A 10,874-nucleotide genomic window follows, 5' to 3' on the forward strand; every position below is an offset into this window, starting at 1 on the left:
GGCCAGAAGTGTGCCAGCTCCTCACCCTCTCTGCAGAGAGCCAGAGGTGTGCCAACCATTCACCCCCTCTGCAGAGGGTCAGGGATGTGCCAGCTCCTCACCAGCACTGTCTTGAGCCAGGGGGCTGGGCAGCAGGGCAAGGAGAAAGAAGCATCAGAGGGGCCTGGGGAGAGCTGCCTGCCAGCCTGCCCACCAGGCCTGCCTCCTGCAGGCTTTTCTCCCCTCTCAGGAAGAAACAAAGCTCCACCCTGCAGAGCTCCTCAGACCCCTGCTGCCCAACCTCTCCTTCAAGCACACACCTGCCTTTGTCACCACACTTCTGTCCCCTGGGGGTGCCATCTGCACTCCCCTCACACTCCCCCAGGCCTGCTCCAGGTTGTTCCTGCTCAGAAACAGCACAGGAACCTCAACCCCTGGGCACCTCTGCTGTGCTCCTGCACCCTGGGCACTGGCTGGGCAGTGCCACAGCTCCCCTTCTCCTGCCCACCTCCTCACCCACGTTCTTACCTCTGACTCGAAGCTGCCTCCCAGGGCACTGACATCCATGTGCACGTTTTTAAGCCACTTTGATGTCCCACGGAGGCTCTGAAGGAGTTGAAAAGGAGATGGCAGTGCTGATCTCTGCCCTCTGCAGACCCTCAGGTCACACAGGAGGAGCTGGGAGGGGAGGTCCTGGTCACTGAACTAAGGCAGCAGAGCCACAGCGAGGTGGAAGTGCTTGGGTGGTGCACAGGATTTGGCAGTGCTCTTGGGCTGCACAGGAGCAAGTCTCAACCAGAGCCTTTCTGCCCCCATGAACCCTCCCCATCAGCTTCTCCCCTGGCTGTGCCAACCTGCCCTGAGCTTCACAAAGTGCCATCACTGAGCTGGGAAGTCACAGCACTGCCCAGAGCTCATCCTGCTCCAGCTCCAGGGAGCAGAGGGAGAGCAGATGAGCTGCTTTTTGGTGACCAAACACCACACGGGGGCAAAGCAGCACAAACTAAGGTCCAGAGGCAAATGCAACAGCCACGGGCAGGCAGCTGTGACCAGGAAAGCAGCACCTCCCATGCCTGAGTGCTTCCTGCACCCTGGCCACCAACACACACACACACAGAGCCCAGCTCACAAACTACCTCCTCACTTTCCTCCTCCTCGTTTCTCCCTTCCTCCAGCGCTGCTGTGTTCAAGGGACTCCTCTCTTCACACACCAAGCCCAGCAGCTTCTTGCTCTGCAGGGTGAGCTTGCAGGGCTCTGCAAGCTGCAATCAAAGCAGAAGGCAAGTGAGAGGAGAGAGGCAGAGAGAGAAGCAAGCCCAAGGGCCTATGGCCAGCAGCAAGGAGGTGCTGAGCTCCCAGGAGGTGCTCAGGATGACGCTGCCACCCCCGGGCTGCTATATTCCCTAAGGCCACTCTTTCCCTGACACCAAAGGGGTTCCTGCCCCATAGGAGCTCACTTGCCACACCTGCCAGTGCCTCACAGCACAGCCTCAGGAGCAGATGAACCCCAAATACCTGCAGCCACCAGGGACGATGAGGCTGAACTCAGCAAGAAGCAAACTCCCTCCCCAGCGCAGCCTTCTGTGACGTTTGCTACCTTTTGGGTTGTTGCCCTCCAAAAGACCAATTCCTGACCACTTCACCTGTTTGTTTTGTTGACCCAAGGGTTCACATTCAAGACATCACCAGTGGACATCACTGTAAATGTTGCATTCACCCAGAAAATGTTGTTCTTTTCACTTGTTTCTGCCCAGCAAACAGCTGAGGGGAAATGCTCTCGTCGGAGGCCAGCAGCTGTGCTGTCTGCCACCTTCCATTTGGCCACACATCAGAGCTCTGCCACAACTAACAGAGTTCCACCTCCCCCAGCCCACCCCCAGTCCCAGCAGCAATTGAAACAATTCCTTCTTTAAAGCTTTTCAACGCCAGCAGAGCTCCCCACAAACCTTGCACTGGCCTCCCTAGAACGAGCAAGAGCAAAGAAACAGTGGAAGGGGTGGAAGGAAAGAGCCAAAAGCAGCTCACAACTGACAAGAGGTCACAGCATTATGTCCCTGAAGCATCTGTGTGTGCAGAGTTGTGCTCCCAGGGTTTGTTGCCAGCAAGGATAGAGCCTTACCTGCGTTCCCCCTGTGCCCATGGGGCTGGAGTCCAACGAGCTGCCCACATCTGAGTCCACTGCCCCACGCAGGATGGTGGCAGGAGCTGCCCCGAGGCCTCGCAGCGGAGCCAGGGTGCCCAGGGGTGCTGGGATGGGTGCCAGCAGGGTGCCTAAGGGCTGGAGCATGCAAAAGGGACTCAGGCAGGAGAGAAGGGCTGCACAGATCACCCTCCTTACTGCAGAGCAGGGAGGGCACACTCCCCTGTGCCATGCTGGCTGCTGGTACTGAGCCCACCCCTGGCGAGCAAGGAAGGGCTGAGAGCTGAGTTGGTGCAGCCTGGAGAAGGCTGAGGGGAGAGCTTATGGCCGTGGAGCAGTGCACAGAGGCTGCCAGGAGGATGGAGACTCTCTTTGACAAGGGGTGATGGGGACAAGTTACTGCTGGGGACATGCCCATTGGGCTCCAGATGGAAATGTTTCCCCATGGACACTGGAAGCAGCAGTGGAGTGCCCTGCACTGGGCAGTTTGAAGACAGGTTGGAGCTGGATGAGCTTCCAATCCAACCCCTCCCATGGTTCCATGAAAGCAGGGAAGCAGGAAAGGCTCTGAGTGCAGGAAGCCTCCTGCTCTGCACAGGCTGCAGCCAGACCAACATGCAGGCTGCTTCCTCACCTCGCAGCAGCTCTGCTGCAGCACTTCCTAAGGAGCTCCTGCAGGCAGCTCTCTCACAGCTGGCACAGCTCAGCAGGAGCCCTGGGGGCCATGCTCTGAGCAGGGCACAGCTGCCAGCAGGTTAGCTCCACCCAGGAGCCTGAGCATCACTTGGGGAACCCCACCCAGGCACCGTCCCCCTGCAGCACACCGCACAGGTTCAGCTGGCAGGCAGCTGCAGCAGGATTCTCTCTGCAGCACAAGGTGCAGCCAAGCCCTGGAGCTTCAGCAGAGCAGGAAGCTCAACACTGCCAGGCCATGCAGGACCAGACTGAAGATTCTCAAGCCACCCACAGGCTGAGGGAGATGAATATGCAGCGATCCTTCTTCCAACCAGTCACTGCCACAGCAATGCTAACAGAATAAATCAGCCTCTGGGCTTCACTAATTCCTCTCTCCAGACACCATTAACTGCAGACAGGGAGCAGGAGGTGCTGCTCACTGTCCTTCAGCAAAGATAAACCTCATTTCCATCAGGCTCATTCAAACTTTGGGGATGATCTGCAGTTTGTCTGATATTTATAGCCAGAGCTCTCAGCAGCTACCCCAGAGCTCCCACACACTGCTCAGGAGAAACCTGAGCCAGCAATTTGGTGGAGCCACAGCTGGGCACCAGCAGGGCAAAGCAATTCATTAACATCACAGGCAGTGACCTCTCAGCTCAGTTTTGCCTTCAGAACAGGAGATTTGCTGAATTCTTATTAAACTGAGACATTTGCTTATGGGCAGAGACAAGGCAAGCTGGAATGTTCTCCTGCAGGAGGGAAGGGAGGGAAAACCTCTGGGCAGGAGAAAGACACACAGCAAGTCCTTCCTTTGGATCTCCCCTCTGGAAGCAGGGCAGACCTGTGAGCTCCTGGGGATCTGTGCAGTGGCTCTAGCAAACCCTTGCTACTCTGCTCCTGCATCCACTCCTGCTCCCAGCAGCTCCCACCTGCAACTCCTGCTCCCAGCAGCTGCCTCCTGCATCCACTCCTGCTCCCAGCAGCTGCCTTCTGCATCCACTCCTGCTCCCAGCAGCTCCCACCTGCAACTACTGCTCCCAGCAGCTGCCTCCTGCATCCACTCCTGCTCCCAGCAGCTCCCACCTGCAACTACTGCTCCCAGCAGCTGCCTCCTGCATCCACTCCTGCTCCCAGCAGCTGCCTCCTGCATCCACTCCTGCTTCCAGCAGTTGCCTCCTGCATCCACTCCTGCTTCCAGCAGCTGCCTTCTGCATCCACTCCTGCTCCCAGCAGCTGCCTCCTGCATCCACTCCTGCCCCCAGCAGCTGCCTTCTGCATCCACTCCTGCTCCCAGCAGCTGCCTCCTGCATCCACTCCTGCTCCCAGCAGCTCCCACCTGCAACTACTGCTCCCAGCAGCTGCCTCCTGCATCCACTCCTGCTCCCAGCAGCTGCCTCCTGCATCCACTCCTGCTTCCAGCAGTTGCCTCCTGCTTCCACTCCTGCTCCCAGCAGCTGCCTCTGCTTTGAAGCCTTCCTCTCAGGCTTGCTGAGGGTCTCATTGCTCTGATGCAGACTGATGGCAGCACAACCCAAAGCCTCAGGTCCAATTTTCTCTTACTTCTTCACTCAGACTCCTCGCTGTGGGATCTCAGCTCCTCCTGAGCACACCAACTGGCTCCTGCAAGCTCCAATCCTCTGTGAGACTAGATTCAAAGGGAGCAGTTCCATTGTTCCTGGGATAAAAGCCCTTTTCCTCTGGCTGGAACACACCTGGGCTGTGTTCCTTGAGTCCTCCCAGTGCTGCAGGTGCCTGACTGTGAAGCCCTGAGCAGGTTTATGGCCACTCACCCATCATGGCTTTCATCTTCCACTTTCCTTTCAGCCCTTCATGCTCAAAGAGTGCTAGAGGCTCAAGGGCCTCTAGCAGAGTACTGACACCCTCAAAGCCTTGTGAAGAGGCTTTCTTTGACACACAAAGGTTGAACTGGTGACCTGACCTCTAAACCACGACAGTGAGGCAGGGAGTGGAGACAAAGCTTGGCTCACATTTCTTGAGGTGCTTCTGGGTCCTGCTGGACATCCACAGCAAAGCTGCTGAGGGAGGCCTTTTCCTGAGTCCTCTCCACATCACAGGGGGCCTGGCAGGGGCAGCTGAGCCCTGAGCCAAGCAGGGGGGTGCAGTCTGTTTGGTCATGTGCCTGCAGGCTCCTTGAACCACTGAGGTCTGCTGCTCTCCTTTTGCCTTCTCCTCTAATTCATCTGGCTCAGGTCTCTCTTGCCAGGAAGAACAGAATAGCTGAGGGCATCTGAGCAGAGAACACTGAGGAGAATAGCTGAGGGCATCTGAGCAGAGGACACTGAAGGGAATAGCTGAGGGCATCTGAGCAGAGGACACTGAAGGGAATAGCTGAGGGCATCTGAGCAGAGGACACTGAAGGGAATAGCTGAAGGCATCTGAGCAGAGGACACTGAAGGGAATAGCTGAAGGCATCTGAGCAGAGGACACTGAAGGGAGGAGAAGCCCTGGATGCATCTCCTTGGCAGACAAACACGAGCAGAAGACTACACCAGGCCAGGTGTAGCTCTGTGAACCCTCCTCTGAAGCAAATATTCATCCTCATTTCCTATCCAAATCACTCACAGGATGTTAGGGGTTGGAAGGGACCAAAAGAGATCATCCAGTCCAACCCCCCTGACAGAGCAGGACCACACCACCTAGCTCAGGGCACACAGGAACACATCCAGACAGGCCTGGGAAGGCTCCACAGAAGGAGACTCCACAACCTCTCTGGGCAGCCTGTGCCAGGGCTCTGGGACCCTTCCAGTCAAGAAGTTCCCTCTTGTGTTGAGCTGGAACCTCCTGTGCTGCAGCTTCCATCCATTGCTCCTTATCCTATCCCAGGGAGCAGTGAGCAGAGCCTGCCCCCACCCCCTGTCCCCCAGCCCTCAGAGATTGATAAACATTGATTCAATCTCCTCTCAGTCTTCTCTTTTCCAGACTAAGCAGCCCCAGGGCCCTCAGCCTCTTCTTACCAGGCAGTGCTTCAGTCCTCTCATCATCCTCACAGCCCTCCCTTGGACTCCCTCCAACAGATCCCTGTCTCTCTTCAACAGGGGAGCCCAAAACTGAAGGCAGTACTCAAGCTGAGGTCTCATCAGGGCAGAGCAGAGGCTCACCCTCTGCCCAGCCTGCCCCAGGAGCACCACAAGCAGAACTCGACTCACTGTGGATCGCTTCAGGGACTGCTTCTCCTTTTCCTTCTTCTCCTTCTTGGCTTTCTTCTCTTTCTTGTCTTTCTTCTTCTCTTTCCTCCGGAGGGAGCCCTGTGCCAGCAGCTTCTCTCGCTCCCGTACCACCAGCTCTCTGTAGTGATCATCACAGGGATGGTCCCACATGGACTGGCCATTGGCAAAGTTGAAGTAATAGACATCACCATTGGTGTCCTGGCTGGATGGCAAAGGCAGAGAGAGGAGATGAAAGGTGGTAAAGGTAGGGTGAGGAGATGAAAGAGCAGCCACAAGGTCCAGCTGCACCTACCAGAATGTTCTGGCTGCATCCTGACACCTATCTTAAGCCTCATGAAGAGGAGTGTGAAGCAGGATACGGTCAGAGGGATCAGCTCTGGCCAGAAATAGACCCTCTGCATCAGGACATGGGCAGAGGGATCAGCTGTGCTCAGCAGCAGACCCTCAGCATCAGGACATGGGCAGAGGGATCAGCTGTGCTCAGCAGCAGACCCTCTGCATCACTCAGAGCGAGGAAGAGCCCCACAGGAGGCTTAGCACCAGGGAACAAGGTGCACTGGGGCTGCCTAGCATGGTGCAGATGTGAAGGGATTGGAGCTTGAAGAGGGCAGATTGAGAGTGGAGATGAGGAAGAAATTCTTGGCAGTGAGGGTGAGGAGACACTGGCACAGGTTGCCCAGGGAGGTTGTGGAGCACAGAGAGGGAGGGTGAGGAGACACTGGCACAGGTTTGCCCAGGGAGGTTGTGGAGCACAGAGAGGGAGGGTGAGGAGACACTGGCACAGGTTTGCCCAGGGAGGTTGTGGAGCACAGAGAGGGAGGGTGAGGAGACACTGGCACAGGTTTGCCCAGGGAGGTTGTGGAGCACAGAGAGGGAGGGTGAGGAGACACTGGCACAGGTTTGCCCAGGGAGGCTGTGGAGCACAGAAGCACAGAATGTGATCTTTGACCCCCTGGAGGTGTTCAAGGCTAGGCTGGATGAGGCCTTGAGCAACCTGGGGCTGGTGGGAGGTGTCCCTGCCCATGGCATGGGGGTTGGCACTGGATTACCTTCAAGGTCTCTTCCAACCTAACCCTTTCTACCATCTATGAAGCAGCTCTCACAGGCATTGCTCATGACCTCTGCCAACTTCTCAACCACTCTTTCCCCTTCTTCCACCCCTCCAAAGGAGACCTGAGCTCCCCCACCCACAGGAAGCTCATCTGTCCTGGCATTACACTTCCTTGCCAGCCAGCACAGGCAGGAATCTAGCAGGACAGCTGCTGCCAGAGCTCTCACCAGGGCTTCCACTGGGGTGGTAATGGGGCCACGATGCCTTCCCTGGCCAACCATATCAGCTCTGGCTCCTTCTCAGGGTCAATCCCAATCAGCCGTGCAAAATCCTGGATTTCTAGGAAAACAGAAGAGGAATCTGTGGGGATGGCCTGCAGCAGGCACTGTGCAGCTAGAGCCAACCTGCCCTGTTGAAGCAGTGGGCATCCTGGGGAACCTCAGTACCCAAATGCCAGGGAGCAACCTGCCACTCATCCTGCCAACCCAAAAGCTGATCTTGCAGCTCTGCCTTCTCTGAAATCCCAATTACTCTACCCTCTCCTCCCACATTCTCCCTGATTCCTCAGCTCTTACTACACCCAGATGTGACTTGCATGCTCCAGCCCTTTATCCCAGCTCCTGGGAGGACAGGGATGGGTTACCTTTCTCACTGGGAATGTAGGTCTCATCATAGTTCTCCTCCAGGATGATCTGGTCCCCGATGCGCACCATGGCCTCTGCCACAGCTCCCTGCACCAGAGGGAAGCAGGATGGGGTCAGAGGGATCAGCTGTGGCCAGAAATAGACCCTCAGCATCAGACCATGGGCAGAGGGATCAGCTGTGCTCAAACACAGACCCTCTGCATCAGGACATGGGCAGAGGGATCAGCTGTGCTCAGCAGCAGATCCTCTGCATCAGGACATGGGCAGAGGGATCAGCTGTGCTCAAATACAGACCCTCTGCATCAGGACATGGGCAGAGGGATCAGCTGTGCTCAAACACAGACCCTCTGCAACAGGACATGGGCAGAGGGATCAGCTGTGCTCAAACACAGACCCTCTGCAACAGGACATGGGCAGAGGGATCAGCTGTGCTCAAACACAGACCCTCAGCAACAGGACATGGGCAGAGGGATCAGCTGTGCTCAAACACAGACCTTCTGCAACAGGACATGGGCAGAGGGATCAGCTGTGCTCAAACACAGACCTTCTGCAACAGGACATGGGCAGAGGGATCAGCTGTGCTCAGCAGCAGATCCTCTGCATCAGGACATGGGCAGAGGGATCAGCTGTGCTCAGCAGCAGACCCTCTGCATCAGGACATGGGCAGAGGGATCAGCTGTGCTCAAATACAGATCCTCTGCATCAGGACATGGGCAGAGGGATCAGCTGTGCTCAGCAGCAGACCCTCTGCATCAGGACATGGGCACAGGGATCAGCTGTGCTCACAGACCCTCTGCATCAGGACATGGGCAGAGGGATCAGCTGTGCTCAGCAGCAGACCCTCTGCATCACTCAGAGCGAGGAAGAGCCCCACAGCAGGCTTGGCACCAGGGAACAAGGTGCACTGGGGCTGCCTAGCATGGTGCAGATGGGGAGGACCAAGAAGCATCCCAGGAGGTCTCACCAGACCCCCTCCAGGCTTTCAAGATTCTCCAGAGATGAGCTCTTGCCTCGGGAGCAGGCAAAAGCTGAGCTGAAAGGAGAGCAGGGAAGGAAGAGAAAGAGGCAAGAGGTTTGCCCAGAGCAGAGCACAGCTCTTTGACAGCAGTCCCTGGACTCCTGCAGCACTGCCCAGGGACAGAGCAGCTTCTCCACATCCTCCCTGCTTTGGCCTTCCCAGAGGACACCTCAGAAGCTCTAAAAGGATCCTAACTCCTCGTGTCCCACCTCTGGAGAACTGCTTCCCTCTTCAACTCACTCCTGCTGGTGCTGGGCCCTTGGCACCCATTCACCACCGGTTTAGAGCTCCCTCCCTCACCCCCAGTCATCCCCAGCTGGGGCTTTGCACGGCCAGCTTTAGCCTCACCTTAATCCCCAAGCGGCTGGAGCAGGCTCGCCCCACGCTGCCTGCCGCGGAGCCTTCGCCACCCTCTTCACCTTGCCCTGTCCTCGGCCTGCTCCCTGCTTAGAGCTGCTGCAAAGCAAGCCCCAGCAGCAGCTCATCCTGGCACACCAAACCAAGCCGGCACCGCTCGCACCTCTCCTCCCCGGGACTCCGCTCGCTGCGCAGACCTGGGATGCAGCCGGGAGCCCCCTGGCTCCGGCCCTTCTCTCCTTGTTTCCCTCCCTTCCCAGCGGGATTCCAGCCCAGATTCCTTGCTCCGAACATACAAAGGGGACTTAGGGATGGGACTGAAGCGTCGGTGCAGCCAGGGGTGCACCAGCCCGGGGGCCAGGCGAGGAGCAGGCTCTCAAGGGAAGAGCTCCAGCCCCGGGCACTCAGGAATTCCATCCCAAAAGGCTTTTCCTTCCCAGTTCACTCTGCCCGGGCACTCAGGAATTCCATCCCAAAAGGCTTTTCCCTCCCACTTCACTCTGCCCTGGCACTCGGGAATTCCATCCCAAAAGGCTTTTCCCTCCCACTTCACTCTGCCCTGGTCCCTCCCACTTCACTCTGCCCTGGCACTCAGGAATTCCATCCCAAAAGGCTTTTCCCTCCCACTTCACTCTGCCCTGGCACTCAGGAATTCCATCCCAAAAGGCTTTTCCCTCCCACTTCACTCTGCCCTGGCACTCAGGAATTCCATCCCAAAAGGCTTTTCCCTCCCACTTCACTCTGCCCTGGCACTCAGGAATTCCATCCCAAAAGGCTTCTCCCTCCCAGTTCACCCTGCCCTGGCACTCAGGAATTCCATCCCAAAAGGCTTTTCCCTCCCAGTTCACCCTGCCCTGGCACTCAGGAATTCCATCCCAAAAGGCTTTTCCCTCCCAGTTCACTCTGCCCTGGCACTCAGGAATTCCATCCCAAAAGGCTTTTCCCTCCCACTTCACTCTGCCCTGGCACTCAGGAATTCCATCCCAAAAGGCTTTTCCCTCCCAGTTCACTCTGCCCTGGCACTCAGGAATTCCATCCCAAAAGGCTTCTCCCTCCCAGTTCACCCTGCCCTGGCACTCAGGAATTCCATCCCAAAAGGCTTTTCCCTCCCAGTTCACTCTGCCCTGGCACTCAGGAATTCCATCCCAAAAGGCTTTTCCCTCCCACTTCACTCTGCCCTGGCACTCAGGAATTCCATCCCAAAAGGCTTTTCCCTCCCACTTCACTCTGCCCGGGCCCCGCCGCCGCGCAGGCTGCCGAAGCCACGGAGCACACACCCGGCCCGCCGCAGGCAGGTCCCTGCCCCACCGGCAGACTCTGCGCCGCTCCCTTCCCCTCCGCAGCATCTCCCCCGGGTACTAACGGCGCCGGGGCAGCGCAGCCGCGAGCAAGCGGCACACGGCACAGCCAGCGCGGGATCGGGCACCTGCCGCCCTCCCCGGCCCCGTTTAGCTCACCCCGGCCTGGATGTCCATCCCTGGGGCCGCTCAGCGGGGCCGCTCCCCGGCCCGTTGCTGCCAGGGCGGCCGCGGCCGGGCGCTCACCGCCCCCATGGCTGCCCGGGGCCGCCCCTGCTTCCCGCTTCCGCTGCCCTGGCAACGGCAGCGCCCGCCCCCGCCCCAACGCCATTGGCCAGCCGGCGGCCGCGCTGCTTCCCATTGGCTGGGGCCGCCTGACGTCTCCGGTGCGGCGGCGCCTGCCGGGGGCTGTAGTCCGTGCGGGACGGACGCCACCGCTCGTTGCCATGGCGACGCGTCCGCTGCGCCCGCCGACCGGCTCGACCCGGCCCGGCGGCGGGGACACGACGAGACCGGGGGCG

At 58.3% G+C, this 10,874-nt stretch overlaps 1 protein-coding gene across 6 annotated transcripts in view; it reads right to left on the reverse strand.

Annotated features, from left to right (window-relative positions):
- Window positions 1-10,635, reverse strand: part of CEP164 (centrosomal protein 164) — a 38,538-nt gene extending 27,903 nt beyond the window's left edge. For all 6 annotated transcript variants that reach the window (XM_064173164.1, XM_064173162.1, XM_064173160.1 and 3 more), the window contains exons 1-7: window positions 10,513-10,635; window positions 7,680-7,767; window positions 7,264-7,375; window positions 5,965-6,187; window positions 2,099-2,257; window positions 1,116-1,241; window positions 508-585 (exon numbers count right to left, since the gene is read on the reverse strand). In XM_064173164.1, coding sequence (XP_064029234.1) covers window positions 508-585; window positions 1,116-1,241; window positions 2,099-2,257; window positions 5,965-6,187; window positions 7,264-7,375; window positions 7,680-7,767; window positions 10,513-10,530 — 804 coding nt within the window. In that variant the 5' untranslated portion in view covers window positions 10,531-10,635. The remainder of the gene's footprint in view (window positions 1-507; window positions 586-1,115; window positions 1,242-2,098; window positions 2,258-5,964; window positions 6,188-7,263; window positions 7,376-7,679; window positions 7,768-10,512) is intronic.
- Window positions 10,636-10,874: the final 239 nt, after the last annotated feature.

Source organism: Pogoniulus pusillus, chromosome 38, assembly GCF_015220805.1.
Source record: "Pogoniulus pusillus isolate bPogPus1 chromosome 38, bPogPus1.pri, whole genome shotgun sequence".
NCBI lineage: Eukaryota > Metazoa > Chordata > Aves > Piciformes > Lybiidae > Pogoniulus > Pogoniulus pusillus.